At 55.8% G+C, this 24,326-nt stretch overlaps 3 protein-coding genes across 7 annotated transcripts; 1 reads left to right on the forward strand and 2 right to left on the reverse strand.

The window, feature by feature from the left end:
- Positions 1-6,535: 6,535 nt before the first annotated feature.
- On the forward strand, positions 6,536-12,789 carry FUNDC2 (FUN14 domain containing 2). Of its 3 annotated transcripts, XR_007708789.1 has the most exons (6): positions 6,537-6,598; positions 6,736-6,886; positions 7,585-7,660; positions 8,916-9,050; positions 9,682-12,216; positions 12,319-12,789. XR_007708789.1 is itself a non-coding variant. In XM_035541418.2 (5 exons), the coding sequence occupies exons 1-5, from the start codon at positions 6,580-6,582 to the stop codon at positions 9,757-9,759; spliced, it is 459 nt and encodes a 152-aa protein (XP_035397311.1). In that variant the 5' UTR covers positions 6,536-6,579; the 3' UTR covers positions 9,760-12,789. The 3 variants fall into 3 exon arrangements, 2 of the variants coding, with proteins under 2 accessions (XP_035397311.1, XP_050569312.1); XM_035541418.2 differs by having other exon boundaries at positions 6,536-6,598; positions 9,682-12,789; XM_050713355.1 differs by lacking the exon at positions 9,682-12,216.
- Positions 12,790-13,474: 685 nt separating this feature from the next.
- Positions 13,475-24,275, reverse strand: CMC4 (C-X9-C motif containing 4). Of its 2 annotated transcripts, none has more exons than XM_035541422.2 (3): positions 24,217-24,275; positions 18,545-18,612; positions 13,475-14,958 (listed from the first exon to the last, which is right to left on the reverse strand). In XM_035541422.2, the coding sequence occupies exons 2-3, from the start codon at positions 18,600-18,602 to the stop codon at positions 14,789-14,791; spliced, it is 228 nt and encodes a 75-aa protein (XP_035397315.1). In that variant the 5' UTR covers positions 18,603-18,612; positions 24,217-24,275; the 3' UTR covers positions 13,475-14,788. The 2 variants fall into 2 exon arrangements, with proteins under 2 accessions (XP_035397315.1, XP_035397314.1); XM_035541421.2 differs by lacking the exon at positions 24,217-24,275 and adding an exon at positions 19,618-19,765.
- On the reverse strand, positions 14,821-20,501 carry MTCP1 (mature T cell proliferation 1). 2 transcript variants are annotated; one of them, XM_035541420.2, is made up of 4 exons: positions 20,358-20,501; positions 20,086-20,256; positions 19,881-19,932; positions 14,821-14,958 (listed from the first exon to the last, which is right to left on the reverse strand). In XM_035541420.2, exons 1-3 carry the CDS (start codon positions 20,463-20,465, stop codon positions 19,885-19,887), a joined length of 327 nt encoding a protein of 108 aa, XP_035397313.1. In that variant the 5' UTR covers positions 20,466-20,501; the 3' UTR covers positions 14,821-14,958; positions 19,881-19,884. The 2 variants fall into 2 exon arrangements, with proteins under 2 accessions (XP_035397313.1, XP_050569313.1); XM_050713356.1 differs by lacking the exon at positions 14,821-14,958 and adding an exon at positions 19,734-19,799.
- Positions 24,276-24,326: the final 51 nt, after the last annotated feature.

The raw sequence follows: 24,326 nt of genomic DNA on the forward strand, positions 1-24,326 counted from the left end.
GGCTCATTGTGGGGCTGGAGCTGCTGCTCCTGCCCCGGGCAGCCCCCAGGGACCAGCAGCTGCCTCCTTTACCTGCAGGCTCCTGCAGTGTGAGAAAATGGCAATTTAGGGCAAAATCTTAAATGACAGTTCAGGAAGGCTGAATTGGATAAGGTGGCTTATTGCTAAGGAGCAGGAGAGGTGCTGTGCCCCCCGGCACTGGGAGCTGGCAGAGTGGCTGGCGGCTGCACAGGTGAGGGATGCACATGCAAACGGGGCTGTCTCCCTGTTCCCCAGGCATCTGCACCCCAGCAGCGAGGATTCAGTCACACAACCTTGCTTCGAGCCATGTGGGAGGGAAGTGGTCAGGAGACACCTTGGGATGCCCCTTCCCAGCAGCTCCTCACCCCCTCGTCTTCTATGGTCCCTCCCAGGGTGCCGCAGAACAGCTCGGAGAAGATGCACTGCAACGTTTTTGCAACGTTCCCCCTGTTTTTAAACTCGCTTGTTTTGTTTTCATTTTCTCTTTACAAGTCCAGGAAATTCCTCCCAAACACGCACACGCGTGCTCATGCACACACACGCCTGCACGCGGTTCTGCTCACGACGGCAGGAAGATGAGGAGGAACGCCCTGCGCCGTCCCGGCGTCCGCGGGACGAGCGAGGTGGGAAGGACCCCATAAATCATGCGGGAGGGCAACAGGAGTGCAAGGGCAGCGGTGACCCCTTCGGGGACTGCCCCAGCACGTGCAGACGTGTCCGTGTGATGGGTCTTGGCACAGGCTGGTGCCCCGGGCACAGAAGTAGGGGTGATGGAGGGAAGGGTGTTTTGGGATCCTGGATGTGAATTCTTGGCACGGGGTGGGGGAGACTGATGGGGAGTGCTCAGGGATGGGAAGGGAGCTGGGAGCTGTGCCCTGGGTGGGGTGAATTCACGTGGGTGAGGTCAGGAGAATGCATCCCTGCTGCCCTGCATCACCTGGGAAAGACCTCCAGCACCCCAGCCCCACCGTGCCAGCGCACCCCGTGGCCATGGGTGCGGGGACACCTCCCCATCCTCACCCTCGGAGCAGGGCCATCCCTCACCGCCTCACTGGGGACACCCTATCTCTTCCCACCCACTCTCTACACCAGCCCCAGCCCAAGGGGAAAACCACCCCCGGGGCTCTGGCGGCAGGTGGGGAGCACCCAAGGCGGGGGGACTCTCCCTGGGACCGCTGTAAAACCCCTGCCAGTGAGGGGCTGCCCGCTGCTTCCTGCGCTCACCAGGGGCTGGCTGATGTGGCTGGGGTGGGAAGCGCTCCCCGAGAGCTGAAACGCCAGCGAGGAACACGATTCCTCAAGCTCACAAGCCAGTGGCTGGCTCCCTGCCCAGCCTGGGACTCCTTTTCTCCGCAAGGAAGATGAGCAACAGCCCGGCCAATGTTGTGGGACAAAACAAGCGGTGTGTCACAGGCGGGGATGCCCTGGGTGCTTTGCACCTGGCCCCCGGCCGTGTTTTAGAGCGGGGAGAGGCCACCGCTGTCGCTTCCCGTGACAAAGCCTTCCGATCCATCTGTCCGAGCCATGGTCACCGCCTGCACGCAGCCATCCCACGGCTGCTGACGGGGACACAACAGCGCGGGGGGCCCTGCTGGCACGGGGCAGCTGCCACGCTGCTCCGTGCAGTGACACGTCGAGGGCATTGTTCAGAGCTGGAGGGGAAAGGGTCACCCTCGGGTCCGGAGCAGACGGCAGATCCAGCTGTGCTTCTGGCAGCGCTTCCCCCGCCGCACGGACGTGACTTTATTCCAGTCAGCCCGCTTGGGAATCTCCCGGTGTCGCCGGACTGCGCTCACCCGGAAAGGCTGGGAAAGGTGTTTCTTCCAGAAACAGGCAGACGGGGAAAATGTCCCCATGCAGACAAAGCTACCACGAAGACGGCAGAGTGCGGTTTGGGGTCAGGGACAGGAAGGGACACTCCGGGCACGGGGGACAGCAACATCCCGGGATCACAGAGGGGAGTAGAGCAAAGCTTCCCTTGGGGGCTGCGGTGCCAAGAGCCCAGACGCAGCCAGAAATTAAAGTTTTTGACACAGGCAGGTGCTGGTGAATTGCTGGGTTTAACCATTTCCAGCTACCAGGAGGTAGCTTCCAGGTTCCTGTCCCAGGGACTTAGGGGTAAATGGGAGAGACGGGGTCTAACCCAAGGGCGCAGATAAAAAAAATGATAATATCAAGATATTGACAGCTGTGGGGAGGGGTGTCCAGGTGGGAGACTGGAGGGCGCATGGTGAGGTTGCCCAGGTCCTGGTGCTCGCTGCACAGAGTGGGCAGCTTTGTGCAGGCAGCGAGAGCAGCACAAGGCTGGGGACAGCCGGGTGCCTGCAGGGAGCGCAGCACCCCCAGCTCAGCTCGCTAAGCCAGAGCCGCTGTGCCCCAGCAGGAGCACACGTGGCCCCGGCCAACGGGGCAGCATCAGCAGCTCCACTGCTGACGGGCGTCTTACGTGGTCTGCAGACAAAGCCCCAGAAGGGTTTGTCTGAGAGCAAACAGGCCGTTTATTCGCTGCGAGTGACTGAGGGGCACGAGTCAAGGAGCTGCTAGGAACCAGCTGGCCGACGCAAGGAGCGGCCCCGCCGCCGGCAGCCTTGGCATTTCCGAGAGCTCCGCGGAGCCACACAAATGCCATTGCCACGCGTCAGCACCACGCACGAGGCTGGGCTGGGCCAGGTGCTGGCTGCACTTTCAAAGGAGGCATCGGCATCCCCATCCCACCCGAGGCACAGCTTGGGCACATCCAGCCATGCCCAAACCTCCCCAGCAGACAGATCTGTCAGTGCAGATGGGATGGGGAAGCCGGGACAGGCTGCTGCCCCCGAAAGCCCTGGAGAAACCTGCCTGGTGCGAGCCAAGGACCCACGTGCAAGCAGAAAACACGGGTTGTTTCCCTGCAGCGTGCGCTTCTCAGCTCGACACCGGGCTGGGGCGGGTAAGAATGACTCAGAACAAAGTGAACAGTGTCTAATCTCTCCTGGGACTTTTTATGTGCATGTGTGTGTGCGCGAGAGAGAGAGCAAGAGTGACTCACGGTGGCTTCTCGGGAATACAGCGTGGCTCAGAAGCAGCGGCCGCCCCCGGGTGCGCACCCTTCCCAGCACTCACGTGGGCAGAGGGCACTGGGACATGGCCGTGCCACCGGCGGTGGCGAGCTGGCAGAGGGACGGGGCACGGCCCCTTGTACCACTGCATTCAGGCCGCAGCATCTCCCGCTGCTGCCCACGTCCTGCCAGGACCTGCCTGCCCGAGGGCTGGCGAGACGCGTCCCCCCTCTTCCACGGACATGCCCAGGGCTGGTCAACGCCGCATGGGCTCGCAGGGTCCCCCCCAAACGAGGGGCCAGAGCCCCGTGCAGCGCCCAGAGCACCCGACCTGCGGCTGTGGGAGCCCACGCAGCAGCAGCCCAGCGGTGCCGGGGGCAGAAACGGCAGCAAATCCAGCTCTGAGCACCCTCAGCATGGCCCCAGAGCAGAAATGCCACCGTGGAGCAGGTCTGAAAAAGCAGCCAGCTGTCCTCCCCTCTCCCTTCCCTGCATAAGTGGGTCAGCGCAGCGTTTCTCCTTTCTCTCTCGTTTCTCACGCTGGAGGTGTCTCTGAATGACTCAGGCTGCGGGAGCGCAACGGCCGCGCTCCCGGCTACAGGCACCCCTGGGGCTGCGCCTGGGGGAGCCGGGGGGCTGCAAACTGGGGGGGTCATGGCTGGAGGGTGCTCCTGATGCCGCTGCCTTCGCAGGGATGCTGCTGAAGGAGCTCAGCTCCTCGTTTCAGAGCAGCCCAGGGAAAACCAGAGCAGTCTCCTGGCACACAAGTCCTTCATAAGTCACCTAATTACCCTTGGCTGATTAAATTAAGCTCAGAGCAATTGCTGTGCAGCTTGTTGCTGCTGGGTCAGCCTGGAGAAGGGTTCACGTTCCCTCTGGGTTGTCCGGTTTTTGATGCCTGGCTCAGCCCAGCTGCCACAACCCAGCTGCCAAAACAGGAGGCTCCTGAAATAAGCCCCAAACCCCCAGGGCTGCTGAGATTCAGGCACGCGTCCCCTCCGCCCCGGGACGTGGCTCTGCCCCACAACTGCTGTGCTCAGGGCACGGGGAAGGGCCCGGCGCTGCCCTTCCTCCCCGTCCCCCAGTGCTCAGCGTTGCTCAACTTGGGCATCCCCGCACCAGCACAGCTCCTGGCGAGCCACAAAAAGGGCTAAATTTAACAACAGGAATTTAGTGTCGCTCCACGGGGATGGCTGGGTAAGGGAAGCACTGTCCCAGAAAAATCCTCTCTCGATTCTCACAGAGAAGAAGCCGATGCACGGAGCTGTGGCGAGCTCCTGCAGATCCTGAACCCCCTGCCCTGCTGGCCCCCATCGCTGGGATGCTGCCCTGAGCCAGGGGATGCCACCGCACCCAGCACCCACGGGTGTCCCCAGCACCAGCCCCATCTCTTGGGGCTGGCAGGGTGTCTGCTGGCCGGGCAGCAACGGCAGAGGGAGCAGCCCCGCGAGATGGAGGGGTTGTCAGGCGAGATGGACCAGGGCACGGTGCTGGCCAAAGAGGTAGAAAACACACAAGAGCTGAATGAGCAGATTGTTGTGCATCCAGCGATTGTTATTTGCCTTTTACAGATGGAGAAACTGATGCAGGGAGCAACAGGACTTGGTCACCTGGACTACAGTGGCGAGTGGGAAGGAGAATGTCTGCATCGCCCAGGCGGCCACTTCGGTGCCATTTGCTGCGCTCCGGGCTGGCAGCACCCATCTACTGCCTGAAGCCAGCACTTCTCCGCAGGAGGAATGGACTGAGAGGCGGCCGGGGCTCGCTGCGGCTCGGCACAATGCTCTGCTGTGCCCAGGCTGCTCAGCTCCCGTCTGCAACCAGAGATCCCAGCTGCTGGCTGGAGGGATAACAAAGCCCCTTCCTCTGCGGTGTGGAAGTCAGGGAGGCTGGGGCAGAGCTGAAAAGTTCCCCTAGCATCTGGGGGGAGCAAAGGAGAAGGGCTGTAGCCCCCACCCAAAGCAATCGAGTGGCACGAAAAGCTGGAGCCCATGATTGGTTTCATTTCCAGAAAATGAGAAGAGAGAGAGAGGCATGGGCAGAAAGAGAAACCCCGCTGAAAATCCCCGCGCTCTTGCTTTGACAGGGCTGAGCTGCAAATTTCCTATCTGCGAGCTGCAGCGTGCCCCGGCCGGCCGCGGTGCCGGGGCTGTCCCTGTGCGTCTGCGTGACACCAGCGCGGATGTCCCAGCCAGGGGAAGGGGAATTCAGGCGTTGCTTCTTGCCGTACTAAAAGCAGAGGCTCCATCACAGCCTCGGCAGAGCGTGTGAACTGGGACCACAAGGCTGAAGGCACCTGGATGTCACCCCGAGCCACCGGGGTAGCAGCCTGGGAGCTCCCCATGTCCCTGTGTGCTGGGGACATGTGCTTTCGGCGGGGAACCCTGGCATCTGGTGGAGACGGCCAGGTACAGTGCCTCTCTCAGTGGGTCTGAGCATTTTGGGGGGAATTGCTGGGAGCAGATGGGTTTGCTGGGTGCTGCTGCAGAGCCCACGTGGGCTGGCGAGCAGGGGGTCACCGGCCACGCTGGCTGGGAGGTGGTCACTGGGAGGGATGGGAAGCATTTGAGATGGAGAAAGGCTTTTTGGTCTTGCACCCCCTGAGCCAAACGGGGCTGGTAACTTGCGGGGAGCCCCGATGGCCGCGGGGTGCTCAGGTGCCAGTGCTGGGCTCTGCAGCTGCCCCCCAGCCCCTTAACACCCTCCGTACCGAGCAGGAACACGGCAGCCCCCGGCAGCACAGCCCCTGCCCTGCCGCGGGAGGAAGCCGAGCGCCCGCAGGATGGTGCACGTGTGCCGGGAAGGACGGGGCCATGCTGCTGGAGCTGCGGGTGCCCTGGGACCCCGCGTGTGGGGCTGACCCAGCTGGCACCAGGCAGGGGGAAGGCACAAGGACAACCCCGCCCGGTGCCAGGGCTGGGAGCCCACCACGTCCCAGCCGTGCCGGGACCCGGCCACCACATCTTGTTTTCCCAGGGGAAGCCGCTCCGCTCGCCGCCAGCCCTGCCCGGAGCCGAGGCCGGAGACCCAGCGGAGACACGGTGCTGTTGGCCGCCCAGTAGTCGGTGTAGGATCTGTCTGACCGTCCCGCTAACAGCTACATCTGATTACTGGGTCACCAACGGGCCGTCACCACGCTGCGCCCGCGGGAGCTGCCCTCGGTGGGGACGGCACGACGGGGGCGGTGGGGGGCTTGGTGAGGGGAGACCCTGACTGACGCCACGGTGCTTTGGTGCTCAGCAGAGCAAACGCAGCGGGGTTACGCTTGGCAGGGAGCAAATAAACGTTCAGAGAGCGCCGTTTCCTTCTCCACGTGGTCATTAAGAGCGAAAGCCCTGCTGGCATCCCACCCACATGGGCGCTGGGCGGCTGCCCGGGGCTGGGCACCGCCGCCCGCAGCACCTCACGCCGCGGAGCCCCGGAGCCCCAGGGCCCCTCTCAGCCCCCAGCGCCTCCGGAGGGGCGGGGCCGCGCCGGGGGCGGGGCGGCGCGCAGGCGCAGTGGCAGGCGGAGCGGGAACATGGCTGCGGCGGGCGGAGGTGGGCGGCGGGGCGCGGGGCGGGCGCGTTGCCACGGCGACGGCGGGGCCGGGGGCGGGGGGGGGGCGAGGGTCGGGCCCGGCCCGGCCCGGCCCGGCCCGGCCCGTGATGGCGTGCGGTGTGTTGGGTGCCCGCAGGCCGGCCGGAGGACGCGTTCACCGTGCTGGAGCTGTCCGAGTACGCCAAGAGCCGGCCGTGGTGGCGCAGGGTGTTCGCGCCCAGCTCGGGGTCGAGCGCGGAGAAGTACAACGTGGCCACGCAGCTGGTCATCGGCGGCGTCACCGGCTGGTGAGCGGCACCGGGGGGGGGCGGCGGGCGGGCCGGGGGGGGGGGGGGAGCCCTCCCGGGGCCGGCCCCAGCTCCAGCTCCAGCTCCGGGCCGTTTGCAGCCGCGGGGCCGAGCAGGGGCCGGTGCTCGCTGGGGCGCTGGGGGCTGCCGTGGTGTCCTTCGTGCCGATAAAGCGTCAGCCCTGCCAGGGGAGCGGCACGGCCTCGGGGCGCTCGTGTCTGCCTACAGCAGGAACGAGAAGGACGAAGCGCTGCTTGTTTGGGCCGCGAGGAAGCTAGCCCTGTGACCTGCCGCCCGCGCTCCTTCGTGGGGGAACGGCAGGTGTGCCGCCGAATCTCCTTCTGGAGATGACGATAAAAAAAAAAAAAAAAAAAAGGTATCCCACCGAAATCACGTGCTGATTTTGGTTAAACCACGTGTTTCCGACTGTGCTTTTGGGAGAACACGATGCTGAAGAGATAAGGATCAAAGCTGTGAAAGCCTGACATGCCGTAATGAGAAGTAAAGAGCTGCAAAGTGTCACATCTGGCCAGGCACAAATTCTCCTTCTTTTTCTCTGCTTGCGTGTGGCCTTCTGCTGTCAGCCGGCCTGTCTCCAAGCCTCAAGCAATCAGCACCGAAGGCAGGCCGGTCTGTAGGATGCGTGATGGGCGTGTTTGGTGTCGCGTTCTCCTCACTGGATCCTGGTTGATTTGCAGGTGCACTGGCTTCATCTTCCAGAAAGTTGGAAAGCTGGCAGCAACAGCAGTGGGAGGTGGCTTCTTCCTGCTTCAGGTGTGTACGAAGAGCGGGCCAGGCTTTGGGAGAACGCTGTTGGTGGGGAGGAAGGGCTGTCTTAGTGCTCCTTACTTGTTGGGACGTGTGGGGTCAGCTCCCTGCTCTGCCAGAGGCCCCGTGTGCCTGCGGATGCCATGGGCGTATGTTCCCTGGCACAGGTCGATGCCCCATGTCCACAGGCAGCGTAAATAAAGCATGTTAGAACTGGAGACGTGCTCAAATGCTGCTTGTGGAGTTACATTAGAACATCGTAGAAACACCCTAGATCACCTCAGGGGTGCTTCTCAGCTCTTAATAGCCAGGGCTGACCAAGTCTGTCGGTCTGCAAAGACTTGTTAAAGTTTTGGGGGGGGTTGCTGCTGACGTCTTGCAGGGCCAATTCAAATCCCTGAATAAACTTCCTCCCTGCTTTAGTAGCAGCAAAGCAGGAGCATAAGCTTCAGGATCGCTGAAAGGTGCTGTCTGCTTGGGGCTGGCTAACAAAGGCCAGGCCAAGGCACGCGGGTGCCGTTGCTGCAGAGGCACCTGAGTGAAGTGGAAGCAAGCTTCGGCCGCGGCGATCTGCACTGCTGCTGCAGGAGGGGCTGGTCAGAGCTGGCTGCTGTAGTTAGGCCATTTCCTCCGGCCATTTCTTCTGGTTTCTAAGAACTCAGAAACTGAGGGGAACCTCTCAGATGCTGAAATCGAGTCTGTGTATCCTGCAGGAGGCAGAAAGCGCTCAGACCTCACGCAGCAGCCTTTGGTGGTTTGCTCCCAAGGCGCCCTATCTCGTATGACTCGTTCTCACTCTTCTGGTTCCACTCGTTCTGCTGAAAGCCAGAGGCTCGCTCTGAGCAGGGAGAGTTTCACCCCGTTGAATCATCCTGACCAGATGAAATACTCAGGGAGGAACAGGCTATTAATAGCAGCGTCCACCCGCAGCAGCAGGAGAGCTGCGGAGCGTCCCAGCGATGTACATGGCAGTTGTGAGGGGGAAGGGGGGGCAGCTTTACACTAGGGAGGCTGACACAGGCTAAGCTGCAGTGTGTGTGCCCTTCTGTTAGAGGATTACTGCGGGAGGCAGATGTTGCAGGACAGATGTAACCACAGGGATGGTGCTTTGTCCAGTTTCTGAGCTTGTGTGCTCATCTCTCAGCCTGCTGGTCCAGGGTGTGGGGGGCGGCGTTGGTCAGGGAAGGGGTGGGTGGGCACGGGATTCTGTTTAGCCAGGATTTCACTCCAGGAGCTTTCTTTCTACCCCTCGACGTTCCAGATCGCAAACCACACAGGATACATCAAAGTGGACTGGAAGCTAGTAGAACGGGATGTGAACAAAGCCAAGCAGCAGCTGAAGTTTCACAGCAGCGGTAACAAAATGTCTCCAGAAGTGAAAAGCAGAGTGGATGAGGTGAGCCAGTTCTTCCAGGGTGTGAGCAGGTGCCCTCCTGGAGGCACGGCAGGAAACAGCATTGAATTCTGGGCTCCTGTGGATCCTCCACCATGCAAATACAAGGAGGGAGCGCTTGTGTAAAAGCAAAACTAGTGAGATGGCAAAGCTACCTACATGAATTTGAGGCAGACAGGGCGTCTTCTAGGCGTGACGCCTACTCACCATTTGTTGTGGCAAAGTCCTTGGGGTTGGAAGAAAATGTGCCGGGATTGTGGGGAGCTCGAGAAGCATCTCTGCAGGCTGAGAAGGAGAGCTAAGCAGGTCTGGCGGCACAGCGGCCTGGTTATTCCGGGCTCTGCCATAGCATGATCTGACTCACATGTGCCATCAGCAGCCCTTCTGTCAGGCTCAGCTGCACAGCACCCACCAGAGGATCCGGGCTGCACTGGGATTGTTTCACAGTTCAGGTGCCACAGATACAGCAGGGAGGAGGCCGTTAGGGAGGATGCTGAGCTGGTGCTGAGCAGTGGCCGCTCTCCCAGTGTTGCCCACCTAAAAGAACAGCCCGAGAGGTGCCTTACTATGGGGAGGGTGGGTGAGTGGCTGCTGCTGTTGGAGAACACTCTTGGCTCTTCTCTCCCATGCTTAGGTGATCATATTTCTGAAGAAGAACGTTATCCTGACTGGAGGGTTTGCTGGAGGATTTCTGCTTGGAATGGCTTCCTAGGAACTACAGTTGACTCTCCCTTCGTGCCCAGCCTCCCTTGCCCTCCTCTCCTTCCCGTTCCCTTTAACGTAAAAGTCAGTGGATGTTTCCAACAGGCTCAGCCCCCTGCTCACAGGTTCCAGCCCTTATTTCTTACAACGCTGCTCCAGACTTCCAGCTTTTACCTGTCTGGGCTGTCTGGGTGCTGGGACTGGCCTGAAAGTTTTTGACTTCCAATGCATCATTGTGATTTCTTTCCCCTCCAAATACACCCAGTCCCAAGTTCTCAGATGACTTGCAGCCTCATAAACATGTGGTGGCAGAGAAATCTCTTAAACGTGCTTCTTTTCAGGTGTCCAGGACCTGTGCATTTGTCTGCCAGTACATGTGTACAACAGCTGCCAGCTGTTGACTGCTATTTAGCTTGCACTTTCTTCGCTCCGGTACCTGGAAAGCCTGTGCCTCCCTCTGTGCAGAGCTGGGTGTGAAATGCAGATGTTCCTGCGTGTCCTGGAGTGGCTGCAGAGGTGTCGGGGGCAGCTTGGGCTGTGTGGGTAAGGAGCACGTTCATGCTGTGTGTGGCGGTGGGGGTTCTGCCCTCCCCCTGCCCTGCACGTGGGTGGCTGTTTGGCTCCTCGCCTGCTGTTATTTATAGCCCTTACTGGAAGTGCAGCTCTGGCACTGCAGATGGAAACTGAGCGCCACGGGTGGCTCCAGACTCTCTCCGTGTCCTGTGTTCTGAAAGTAGAGCTCCTTTCTCGCTTGCTGGCTGTCAGCCTTGTGCTGAGGCGCTCTCGTGGTGAGCAGGCTCGCGGGGTGCTCGCCCTGTCCGTGTCAGCCTGCCTGCCGTGGGCGGCGTTTCAGCTGTGCCGCTCTCTGCAAAGCACCTTGGGGCTCAGAGTGGTCTTTGTAAGCCTGCCGTGGCCTTCTCTGGCCACCTTGGAGTTGGTGGTGCTCTTACAGACGTAACCACGTGGGACGGGATTGTAGATGGCAAGTGTTCAGGGGACGTTGTGCTGGTCCAGGATCCCTGTGGCCAGCTCCATTGTGGTGTGTCTGGGGAGGAGAGAGAAGGTGAAACCTGATTAGAACTACTTTGAGCACAGTCCCCTCCCTGTTGCTGCAGGGTGCAAACTCCAGCTCCCTGATCTCTTTAAGCAGCTGGACTCTTCAGTGCTTCCAGCATCTGTCTGCACCCTGGTGGCTGCCGTGGTCGGGGGGCCAGCTGCCTTCCTGCAGCAGCTTCCGGGACTCGCAGAATCCTTTGAATGCATTTGGCAACAACTCCCGTTTGTTTCTCCCCCAACCTGAGGCTGTGGTTACGAAGATGCTATGCGGAGCAGCTCAGCCTGCCTGCTTATCTGTCACTCTGCATACAAAAACAGGGTACTGTAAATAACAAAAAGGGTGGGGAAAAAATGGGTGTGCCCTTGTAGGAGTAGATCATTTCCAAGCTCTTCGCCTTGGTTTTGTTTCTTCTTTGACTTTACCATTTCCACAAAAAAAAAAAAAAAACAACCTGCTTGCTTAATCCCCTTGCTTATTTCCAACGGCTGTAGCCCTTCTTCTGCAGGTGATGAGGCAGCCCAGATGCAGAGCTCAGGTGTTCGTGGGAGGTCTGGCCCGGTGCAGTTGTGTGCAGAGCAGAACTCTAACCTACAAGAAAAATGAAAAAAAAAAAAAAGTTAAAAAAAAAAAAAAAATATCTTAGAGGTGTTCTGCATTGGCTGTGCTTGGTTGGCATTAGCACTTTCCAGAGTGTGGGGACTTGCATGGTGTAGGGTGATGTCCTCCAGCAGGTACACGCAGGTGTTCTTGCCCAGAACGTTGATGTGAAGCCCACCTTTCATGGGGAACATGGTAGAGAATGGTGATGCACGTGGGTGCCCAGGACACAGCGGTCAGCAGCTGCACCCCATCTCCCGTGTCGTGTGATGCCGTTCTGAACACAGATTGTTGGCTCTCGGTGTGGGTACAGTGGGGATTCTTCCTCAAAGAGCTGCTGAAGGGCTGGAGCTGGGGGTTCTGCCACCAGAGGTTTTGGGCTGAGCACAAGGCACTTGTTCGTTTTGTTTCGCTTCTGATTGAAGTGTCAGCATGGCAACACTTCGATTTAGCTGAGGTTTTCTCACCTTCTGGAGATGAAGAGAGGCTGCAGGTAATCAGGAAACTTAAGTTGGTGTCCTTGCTCCTGTCCTACCAGGGAGAATAAAGGAGCAGCTGGGCTCACATCCTTTTAACGATGACTTTTAGGAAAGCCATCAAGGGCTGCAGGAGTGATGCGATGCAGCAAATAGGTCCTTGATAAATTGGTGTTTGGGAGTGGAGTGACAAAAGCATTTTCTTTTTTTAGTAACCCTGCACAGCTGGATGTGGCTGAATTAATACGTTTGTATTGCAGAGTACCTCTCGTTCCTGTAGGGAAACAGCATTGCTTCCCCTCTGCCTGGTGTGCTGCATAACCCAGCTTCTACCGAGGTGCATCACAAATCTTTCCCAACGGCAAAGTTCAAAGTAAATCATGAGCAGACCTTAGGGCTGTTTTTCAAGCTCAGATAAGTCGCTTTCTGCCCTTTGCAGGGAGGGGTGCACTGGATTCTGCTCCACAGGGTCTCGACTTGCTGCTATGGAGAGGAATGGCCCGGAGAGGGAGCCAAAACGTCTCAGTTCCTGCAGGAAGCGAGTGGTTGAGACAAATCCATGTTGAGTTTGGTGTGAGCACAGGCAGGGAGTGGACAAGGACATCAGCATCTGGCAAATCTTTGTGCTGTGCCAGTGTCGGGCTCACGGCTGGCACTGTTTGACGCTGTGTGCCCACACTGGAAGGTTTGATGCTCTGTGGGAATGCATTTTCATTGCTGCAGGTGCCAAAGATGAGGTGTGCCCCCCCACACTCCCCAACACACTTGCTCCTTTTGGTCTCGTTTCAACAACTTCTGGCATCTGTACCAGTATGGGAAGGTTTAAAACACACTAGGCTTTTAAAGTCTTTTTATATATTGTATGTAAATGCTTGTTGAAGTGATATTTTATTAAACAGTTTTGCTCTAATTTCTGTGTGAGGTCTGTTGGCTTCTCGGGAACCAGTGTGTTGTGTCTTCGCCTCGCCCTATGTGTTGCATTTTATTTGTGGGTGCAGTTGCAGTCGGTCTGGTGGCACAGGACGACCAGCCTCCCCTCCTCTGCAGGTGGCCCTGGCAGAGGGTGAGCTGCCTTAACAAATCCCTCTCCCTGGTGATCCTGGCACCCATTGCCCACGCTCCCAGAAGCTGGGATGCCTCCGGGGCAGGAGGTGATTCTGCTGCCAGCCTGGCCTCAGAGGTTTCTTGCTCATGGAGTTTGCTCTACCTGAATAGAAATGGGCGTGGATACAAAGATTTTGGTAGGTGCAACAGAAGCCTAAATATTTTTTTGATCATGTATTAGTCATTTTCTTTCTCTTGCTCAGATCGGGCAAGAGGGAAAAATGAGCTACTTGTTAAGTGTTTGAGCTGCTTCACATCATTGTCATGATTTTCTACTGCTTTTCAAGAGCATTAGCCACCCCGCCACCCCTCTGTTTTGTTGTCCAGTAAGGCTAGCTCTGAATTATTCCTAGCCCAGGCTGTGAAAATACCAAGCAGCTTCTATTTAAACATGATAATGTCACATGTAGCTCTGGACAGTGAACAGCAGCCAAGCTGCCCGGCTTACAGCTATGCTGGGTTCTCAATAAACAACCACACTGAGACTGCAATTTGTTCCAGTCATTTATTTTGTATTATGGTATTTCAGAGCAGTGAATACAGATGGTTTGCTCTTCTAGGCTTCAATACACTCATCTATTGTGCCTAGACTACAGTGGTCTGTTTATAGAAGCTGTATTTCATAATTAATTGTACTTGATCACAGCACAGAAGTCCTTACGGCTAGATCTAATGACAGAGTTAGTGGCCTAGTGGGTTCAAAGTCTGGTATGTGGGTGCCCTGGACGTGGCACCCACTGAGGTGCCTGGACTCCTGCTACAGTGGACGGAGAGACGTAGGCAGCTCTAAAGGGTGATGCAGGAACCTGTCTACCAAGCTCTTCCTACAGGTCACAGGAAATTCTGCTGCACAGGTGAGAGCTTCTGAAAAGCCATCTCTCCCTGGGGTCCAGACACAGACGGTTTGTGTGTGAGTCTGAAATGCTGTACCGAAAGTGGGTGCCTACAACTGCTTGTTCAGTAAGTGGCACCTAAGTCGGTTCTTGGATCTAGCCCAGGGCTTTGTGATAGGCCCCTGGGTACCAGCGTACTGAATTACGCTGGATTTATAACATATTGCTTAAAGGTCTTCAATTATACAGAAATTTATAAATTTTATATCAACAGTCAGATTTCCCAAATGAATATTGCTTTTTTTAAAAAAATCCTATTCCTGTAGCAATCCCTGAAATAATGTTCCTGTAACATCTTTATTGTCATGCAAATAGCAGCGTGTAGGCAATTCAAATATAGTAATCAAAACTCTGTCCAGTGGGAAAGTGAGGCACTTAGGCAAAGTGACGTGTAGTCACTCATGAGCTATGCAAAACCTAGGAACGAACCCCGGACCTGATTCCCGTTCTTGAGCTTGAACCACTGGACAGGTGAATGTTGTCTGGAACTACTGCATGATGGCAGCAATACCTCTGCGGTGTCAAGATGGACTTTTTTATGTGTCACGCTTAAACTCACTCTTATGAGCACATTTCCTGTACCTCCCACTCTAGAAGCCAGAGTAACTTGGTTCCAGCCCTCCATTTTGAGAGCAAGGATGGGTTAGAGTAAGGTGAGCATTCTAAAAACATCAAACCGATTTTTCACAGACACAGTTGCAATGCGAAGACAATGTAGATGATGTTTTGGTACAGAAAATACAGTCTGTTAACCAGGCCATCTCTTGGTACTGCGTTATACTTTTTGGTGCACGGGATGGTGTGTTCTAGGAGCCTTCTGGCTTTCCTGAAAGTCTAGAGAAGGCTTGAAAAAAACACACATGGGCTCTGCAGGTGAGTCCGTGCTCTCGCACCTGCTGGAGCTGCATTGTGTTACTGAGGTGGTGGAGGAATTCCTTCTGAAGTAGTCTTAAGCTTTTCTCTCTCTCTTTCTTCTCTCTCAAAACCTGAACAACAGATGGAGCGGCCCTTGGGGTACCGGGCGCAGCACTTCCGCATCTCCTGAAGCACAGCTGCACACTTAGACTCCACGTAGTTGTTCGCTGGAAAATAAAAAGGAGACACAGAGTCTACACAGGGGAACTGGTGCTGACCCCGAGGGGCTGTGTCTAGCCTTTGGATGCTGGGCAGTGTGCTGCTCTGACAGGCAAGAACTGCTGACAGGCATTTTGTCACTTCCCTGCTCTACAAAAAAGTCTCTCCTTAGTGTCAGCTGTCTAACGCAATGCTAACGCAGCCTTGCGGGTCTGGACGGAGCACTTTCCGTCCCCCAGGTTTGGAGCTACCTCGCCACTCCAGTAGGAATGAGGCTTCCCTAAGGCTGCCCTTTGCTCCCTACTTTCTTCAGCCTGTGTGCTTTCAAGCTGGATCGTGTGATCCCTGTTCTTCCACGCTGCTGCCTTGTCGTGACAAGGTTTACAACGTCTAAGGGCACCCCAAGAGGAGCTGGTATAAATGGGGACGAGTGGGCCCGTCATCCCTGTAGGGTTGGCAAAAGGAAGGGGTGGGGCGTGTGGCTGCAGCCCTCCTCCTGCGGGCTGCCAGGGGCAGGATGCGGTTAGCAGGGAGCCCCGCAGCCTGCGTGCTAGCAGGAGCGTAAGCCAGCCGGCTGCCGGGGACAGGGAGGCAGCGACGTGGCCCCCTTCCACACAAGGGTCCCCCCTGCAGCTCGGGCAGCCCCTCAGCCACGTCGCTGGGACCTGTCCTCTCCCTGTCCCTTTCCTTCCTAGGCGCCTGCTCTCGGACACTGGCAGAGAGGGGACACCGGGCTAAACGGGCTGCTAGCCCTGGCGCGGGGTGACTGGGTGTACATAGCCACCTTCACGCAAGCACCAGCTGGGCCCATCCCCGCGCCTCCTCCGTATCGCCTTTGTTTCAGGCTCAGCGAGGTTCCCGCTGTGCCGGCGGCTCAGGTGCCTTGTCCAGCCCTAGCCCCTTGCCTGACGCCGCTATCCTCGGCGGCGTGGCGGTGTGACGCTGTGCTTCGTGGGGCCGGCTCGGGAGGGGAGCCCTGGGCTACGTGAGCAGGCCGCGGGTGGCTCGTGCGGCCCAGCGCCTGCCGGCCGGCCTGAGGGGCGCAGAGACACCCGCCTCTGCCACACAGGCGAGCAGCACAGACGCTGCACGGCCGCACTCAACCCCACTGCTGATTTTGGAGGACTAAAAGAAGCGGCAGCAGCCCGCAGTGAGACACATGTAGCGCTGGCTGCAGTGGATGCCTCTTTCTGGGCTCTTTTAAGGGGCAAAGCAGCCCACGCTGAGCTCGGGGCTCAGAATTCCCTAGCCGGGTTGGTGAGGGACGTGTAATACAAGCACAGAGGTCGGCCCTGAGGAAAAGGCTACAGTGATGTTACTGCTTTGTACGACAAAAGGCTTGAGCCTGCCCAGGGATCCCAAACGTGAGCCCTTTGCAGGCCTGGCCGGCCAGTGTCACCTCCAGATTGCTCTGAACTTACAGCGGAGGTGCTTTGGTCTCAGCGCCCAGCCTCATCAGTGACTGGCCCTCATCAACTACCTGCAGCAGCTGGGGCTCAGGCCCAGCAGGGCTTCTGCCAGGCCCTAGGAAACTAAGACTAATGGATTCAGGTGGTTTGGGAAGGATACCTGCAGCTCCATCCACCTGCTCAAAGCCCCTGCTGCTCTCCCTTGGGTTCAAGAGGAAGAAGCTGGCAACCTAGGTGTGGCAGGGCCTTGGAAAGGAAAGCTAATCTCTCTCTGCCGTAACGTTCCTATGATGAGTGCTCCGAGGGCTCTCCTAACTGTTCCTGTGCCTGTGCAGGTTTGTTTCTAGCACTCCTGCTACGTTCAGGCACGCCCTGCTATCCGTCAGGGATGCATTCCTGTAAAGCACAATGGTTAGTTATACAACGGACAGCAAAACACGAAAAAGATTTACAGTGGGCATTCAGTCTCACAGAGGAAGCAGGCAAGATCTTTTGAAACAATGACCCACTGCAAAACAGCAGGCTTGGAAAAGCCAGCATCTCCCAGTGCTCCTGCTCCTGCCCTCATCCTCCGCACGGCATACACTGTGGGTATTAGTCAGCTAATGTTCTGTGTACATCCTCTATTAAATTAATTCTTGCAGGAAAAATTGCTTCGCTGTCTGTCAACTCAGCTGCTTCATCTGTGCAGCTCAGACAATATCACAGCAGGGAAATGCACGCACAACAACAGCACTCCAGAACGTTAGCTAAAGAAGTGGAGGATGGGGGCGTGCGCGTAGCAGCGTCTAGAAGCTTCTCTGCTAACACTTAACCGGTCAGATCAAATCTGTACACAAACCTACGCAGGTAAAATGCTTGGAGTAACCTCCACGACTGTTATGAAAGTAACATTGTCATAGCTGGGACCACAACACTGTTAAACATGAGCTTTTAAGTGCAGTTACTATGGGGAGAGAAGGCAGCTCTTCCCACCAGAACGCTTCAAACTATCAGGACAGTAAGAGCGAATCAGGCAATGTATTCACACAGGGAGGGGATTATTTGAGCCCTTGCTTTGAGCTGAACACAGCTTCCAAAAAACAATCCTGGGAAAAACAGACATCTACCTGGCTGACTTGCTTTTCCCTACTTTCTCCCAGATGCTTTCCCCCTCGGCCTTTCCCCCAGCCAGCAGGGGCTGTTGTGGCACCCGCACTGGTTGCGATCTCCGTGTTTGAAGCAGGCTGCAAAGCCATCCCTCTGCTTCCCCACAGGTCTCCTACCCAACTCTCTGTATTTCAGCTAACCCGCTTGCAGTCTGCAAACAAACTAAAGGCAGAAATGAGTTGTCGTGGAACTGGCTTGGCTGCTTGAGCTGTGGCACCGCTAGCTTCTTGCCTGTCTGCCCTGGGCTACCGCAGTGAGTTCCTGAGAGAGGCTCAGCGCGCGCTAAGGGCTCTGCCAGGTGAGTTAGGAAGAACTCTTTCCCACGTGGCGGAGCTGCCTTGGCACACGGGAATGTTTTCTCTTATTCATTCTACGGGGCAAGTTGTTTTCCAAGAAGCAACCAAATTTTTTGGAGAAGTATTTTTCTCCGCAACTAACAAAGCTGCTCTCCCCAACTCAGGCTCCCAAAGCACATTGTCACATAATCTCCCCCTTCCCTACAAATATTTGGCTAAGCCATTACAAAACAGCTGTGAAAGGTCTCCAGAGGACACCGGTCCATCTCCTACCTTGAGGCCAGATCACATACACCACATCCCTTTCTGCCAGACATCTGTCTGACCTGCTCTTAAGATACGCCTCGAGCTGAACGCTCTGCAGTCTTCTGCAATCCACCCACTGCCTCACTACCCACTCTGCAAGAGAGCTTATTATAATGTCTAGCTCTCCCCGCCTACAGCTCGGTCCCAAGACTACACACAGGCTCTCACTACTGGCAAGGAGAACACTCCGTCAGAAATAAACACTTTGCTGTTACAAACGCTCCGTTTTGTACTAATGGTGTCTCGTCACTTGCAACCAAGCACGAAGGAACTCTCTTAAAACCAGACATTGTAATTTGGTTTGCTTTGCAATCAGGTCACACTAATGTGCTTGCTTGCTTCCTCCTCAAGGTGAAAGGAGAGCAGGGTTAGGTTAAAAGAATCAAGTTCCACCAAAACTCAAGACACCAAAACGACAAAATGACACTTGGTACCTTGCAAGCATTTCTGTATTTCACAGGCTTGTTTCTGGCAGGGATCCTTCTGGGACATGTTCAGAGAACTAAAATGATAGGAAAACGTTACTGTAGAAATAATGTTTGGGGGGTGGGAGGGAAAGACACTGTCTTAAAGCCAGGGCTTTAAAGAGTTCCCAATTTCCCTCCCTACCACAGACAGTTCAGAAAGCACCTACTGCTGCTTGCAGATGCCTGCCAACACAGACAGGGGTTCCCCAGCCTGCCAGTGAACGCACAACGTTCACAGCACACCTCTCCCAGGGGCAACTCGTTGGCGGCCTCCATACGTGACAGCTCTGTGTCTGGCTAAAGGATGTAGGCAGCGAGCACAGGGAGGTTTTACAGTGCTGTGCTTGGAGGCCTTTTCCTTTTCTCTGGTCAGAATGTGTCCTGCTCCACCTGGAAGCACAAAGATTCCAGCCACGACTGAAATGAACACACCTGTCTTTTTTCACGGTTCTATGCCTCTAAACCTTATGCTAAAACATGTACTTGTGTAAAAGCCCTCTCTGTGAGCTCTACACGTCCAGGAGGTTGGTGTTACTCATATAACTGCATCTGGAGGAGGAGTTTAGGGAAAAAAAATACAAGAAAACAATATAGTTATGTATGTACTGTAAAAACAACAACAATGAAGGGGGCTTTTTTGTTGCAGGAGAAATCCTCTCGGAATTCCACCCAAAAGAAACCACAATCAACCTCAATCACATCCCCGAAAAGCAGGATTTCACACAATCGATTGGACTTTCTGCAGCTGTGACACCTGTAACCACGATCTCTCGTGAGAAATAGAAAGAGAAGCCGAAGCTGGTGGGAGCAGCAGTTGGATGAGAGACCTCTAAGGGAAAGCATCGCTGTGGCTGAAAGTGGTGGTGGGACTTGCGCTCCCCCAGAGCCGCAGTTCAGCTCTTGCCCCTGCCCAGAGCTAGGGAGGTGCTGCCTTTCAAACCTCTGGTCATTCACCATCCCACAGCACTTGGCAGTACCGCTAGGACATTACTTCCAGCATCCTGGCCAAACTCCACTTAGGGCAATTCCATTCTGCCTACCTAGAACTCCCCCTGATGTTTCAATTGGACACGATACTCCTCTTCACTGCCTGTCCTAACTCTTGTGTGATGTTGCTGTGTGTTGTTTAAGTGCCTCCACCCCAGGGGTGGCTGCATTTCAGTGGAGAGAGAATCATTTATTGTACAAAACATACAAGGACATCTTCCTAGAGCGACTGCTCCTGAAAGACAAAAATTGGTATTAAAGAATGACTGGGAATAAACAGAGCACAGTACAAAGCAGGGGTAATGTCTCCACGTACCAGATTAATCACCAGGCACGAGTTTAAGCAGCAGTTCTTCAACACCACCGAGCTGTAAGCGACAAGGAAAAGTTCAATACGTCTACAGTTACCGGGGCTGAGCTAACGGACTTCAATAAAACAACAGTCCTTTGCCGTCCCTCAAGGATCTCAAATGACTTCACAAACAGGAATGACTATGGTCTATTGTCGCCACCATCCTTACCATGAGATGGTGCTCTATCTCCCAAACGCGAGAGTTACTATCCCTGTACTGCTCACCCTGGGACAGCTGCCACATATGAGGCAGCCGGGATGGGGGGAGCTGGCTGGGTCGCAGCGCCTCACCCAGGGGAACCTGAACTCTTTGGATCCGAGCCCTCAGCATACCTTCCTCCTGGGGGAGAGCAACAAAGAGAGGAGGCAGTTACTGGCAATGCAGCAGAGGCACCTGCAACATCAAAGCCACAACCACGGCGAAGCCCAAAGCACACTTGCCTCTTCCGCAGCCACGAGCCACGTTTTGCGGTGCTCATCGCAGTAAACACCTACGCGGCGCACCCACAGGCGGACGGGAGGAGCGCCCGCGTGCCCTCCTTCTGCCATGCCCTCGGCCGCTCCTCGGCGCTCCGTCAGGTGTGCGGCATCGGCGCGCGCGCGGGCTCGTTAGCTCTGAGCACGTTCGCGGAGAAAGCTCTCAGACCTGAAAGGCACCTCGGGGCGGCGTCTGACTTACTGGGTGGGATGCTATGTGCTGAAGGGTCCCTAGAAGGCAGCCTGGGGAACTAAGGTGATGCCTACGTGAGAGGAGGTTGCACGGCAAGTTGTACGCTGGGACGTGCGCGCTATATGGCGTCTGTAAGGCATTCTGGGGCAAAAGGTGCTATAGGTACACGGTTAAACCCTGTGAATATTGGCTTTGCTTATTCCACTAACAGTCCTATTAACAGTCTTCGTGTAAAATAGGGGAAAAAAAAAAAAGAGAAAGATGAAAAGAAGAAAAAAGGTGATTTACGCAGGAGTTCCGTGGCTAATGATGGTCTAAATCCCAAAAGCAAAACTTGTGGCAACGGGTGAAATTAGCTTAACAAGAACGAGGATCACTCCGGAGACAAAGCACGAGACTCCGTACGCTTGACTCTCATATTTGGATCTTGCAGAGCTGTCATTGTGCAGGGTCCTTCGTCTCATCTCTTAAGAGGGTAGCAGCATTGTCCATTCATACACAGGCTTCTCGTGAACAGCTCTTGTTACTCTGCGTAGTTCAGACTTTGGGTGCTTACTGAGAGCCAACGATAGCAGCAGGGGCAAAGGAATTTTGGACATGGAGGCGGTTCTTCCTACCAGAATGTTTGGTTAACGGCAAGTTTGTCTGTATGCCAGTTAGAGCAAGCTGAGCCATTAGCAAATGGAGGTCAGGGAAAATGATTCTCTCTTTGAACCCTAGAAGAGGTAATCAAAACGGTACAGACAGTCTTCATCCTTTATCTAGGTTTAAAGTAGAACAGAATTAAGGTGCGATACATGTAACATCTTCCTGCTATGAAGCAGATGCAATACTCCTATCCCAGTGAAACACAGTGATCTTCCGAAAACTTGTGGAGTTATAAGGCATATTTCGGACAGAAGCAAGAAAATCTGGGTACAAAATAAAGCAGGGAAGGTCAGGGAGAGAAAAATATTGTTATACATTGGGGTACAAATACAACAGGAAACACACGTCCACGTTGCCTCCTCTACCTTACAGCAGCAGTTCCCTGCCTTTCCCAACCAAAGGACCACTGAGCGTTTTTGAACACAAAACACCAACCACGGATCAGCCTGAACAGCACTCTCACAGTATTGCAATTTACACCAAGGAAAGCTTTGAACGTTCTTTTATTATTTCTTTTTCTCCCATTCTGTTTGTTTCCTTGCTTGACGTGCGGCAATGTGTGTGTGTGTTACAGAAAGCTCTGAAGACCATCCCGTGGTGTGTTACAGCCATTCCAGGCAATGCCCCAGCAGCCAGCATTTAAAGGAATGTGACAGCAGACTGACAAGCCTCACGAGGCCTTCAGCAATGAGCTGTGAGGGTTGAAGTGACATCTCTGTAAGTCCTATTCGTTCTGCTTCACCCTAAGTCGCTTTACAAATTTAAGCCCACGTGTGGAAATCACTTTGCCCAACAGTGAAGTGCAGCAATCGCCACTGCTCACTTTCAGTCAGCAGAATGTAATTACCCAGGCTGGAATTTGGCCAGGACACTCTCCTACTCTGTGGTAAAATGCCAAAAGCTCCATCATGACCAAAAATGCTCACGAACTTGCTTTCATACCCCACTCAAAGTTGGAATTTCTACAGCTCATCATCCCCAGGACAAGAAGATGTTGTCAGCTCAATATTGATTCAGTTTTGGAAAAATATTGCTCCGTAAGTGAACACCACTGCTTCCTACAGCAAGTAAGCTCTCCCGGAAGGTCTCCTATCCAAATACTAACCTGGTTCAGCCTTGCTGAACTTCAGGCAGGAGGACTAAAGCACCGCATGTATGTTTGTGTTTCCTGTGTATGAGCGTGGTGGCAATGAGAGGTACGGGGCCGACAGAACAAGGTCTCATGCAGAGGACACCGTGCAGAATGGGCAGCAGTTAACAACATCGTCTTTTCAGTCTTTGCCCCAGTAATTTGACCCAAACTTCCTCCGAGCTCCACAGCTCTGAGTTCACTTGCCAGAGTTCACAGGCTCGGTCTGGCCTCGCTTTTCTCCAGTCTCTAAGACTGTTACGAGGGCGCCCAGTTAGAGCCCCAAACAAAATCTCGAGGTCAGGCAAAACCGTCAATTGGGTTTGAAGTACGACAGGTCTGTCTTTGGAACTCAAACATACGAAAGGAACAGGAGCTTTGAAAAAGTATGCGCTTAGACATTTGTACCTAAAACGTCAAGACGGGAAAAACTTACACGATTCCTACTTTTTGCTGATTTTATCAGAAAGCAATAAAAGAGCCTGAAGGAAGACAGAGTTGAAAGAAGTAAGCTTACTTACATTTAAAACAAGTTGTAAAAACTGTTCCTTATATTGCTCGATTCGTTATCTATACCCCAAAAAACCCATCCAAAAAAAACCAATCATCTTAAATTTGCAGGATTGCAGTGTCATCCTTTGACGCTGATTTCAGTGTTGCCATCAACGTAATTGGATAAGACTGAGCAGTTTGAGGTTTGGGGCTGGGCAGATTTAAAGCCCAGCCCCACGGACATCCACAAGACTTGCAGGCATTCTGTCCATCTCGGTATTGGGCCTTGAAGTTTAGTGCTGTTCTGGGACGTGGGTGGCTTTCTGAGCCACACAACATATGAACAAATGTGAAGATGGCCAGCAAGAGGACTGAACCTTGTGACGAAGATAATTTATTTGCTTTTAAAGTGGGTACATTAAATTATTTTAGCAAAACAACGAAAGAAATTGCTCCAGCTGCAGCTCGGACCATCCCCAGAGCTGGGGCTCGGCGTGCTGACCACCCTCCTGTTCTGTTTTAGAGGGGGACGGGGTCGGACTGGTAGAGGAGTTGAGCTGCCATGTAGGCACCAAGGGAAGAAGCGATGCTGAAGCTCAGCGCACGGGGCACAGAGCTGTGCTAACGTGGCTACACGGCTCCAGACCAAAGCCGGCCAGTTCGGCCCCGCGTGCACGGCTCCTGGGGAGCTAAGCGGGAGCTGATCCTTCCCCAAAAAACAGCCTGTGTACATGACAGGGATCGGACGAGCTGCGTGCTGGGCTAAGGGCGTGCTGGCTTGAGCTGGAACTTCTTTGTGGGGTTTGGACACTTTGGGGTTTGGACTCGCGGGGTCTGGACTCTTGGAGGCTTGGACTCTTGAGGGCTTGGACTTTTGGGGCTTTGGGGCTTGGACGCTTCAGGGCTTGGACTCTTGGGGGTTTGGACTCCTGGGGGGCTGGACTTTTGGGGTTCGGACGCTTTAGGGCTTGGACTTGTGGGGTTTGGGCTTTTGGGGTTTGGACCTGTGGGGTTTGGGCTCTTGGGGTTTGGGCTCCTGGGGGCTCGGCCGCTTTGGGCTCTTCGGGGCTCGGCCCCTGCCCTGCCCGCGGCGCTGTCCCCACCACGCGCCCCCAGCAGCCGGCTCCCGGCCCGCCCGCGGGGCAGCGGCGGCTGAGGGCCCGTGCGGGCTGCGCGGCGCTCAGGGCAGGGCGGGGGGGGGCCGGGGCACGGCGGGGGGGTGGGGGGGGCACGGCGGGGTCCCGGTCCCCGTCCCGGTCCCGGTCCCGGTCCCGCCCGGCCGGACGGGAAAACAGCGGGACCGCGGCCGGGGGTGTGAGGGGTGTGCGCAGCCCGCCCCGCGGCGACCGCCCGTGACCTACCTGCAGCCCTTGCCGCTGACAGCCCGCGCCGTGAGCGCCCAGCCAGGCCGGCCCCGCCCCCCCCGCCCCCCCCCCCCCCGCCGCCCGCCGGCCCCGCCCCGCCCCGCCCC

This window comes from Cygnus atratus, chromosome 13, assembly GCF_013377495.2.
Source record: "Cygnus atratus isolate AKBS03 ecotype Queensland, Australia chromosome 13, CAtr_DNAZoo_HiC_assembly, whole genome shotgun sequence".
In the NCBI taxonomy this organism is placed as follows: Eukaryota; Metazoa; Chordata; class Aves; order Anseriformes; family Anatidae; genus Cygnus; species Cygnus atratus.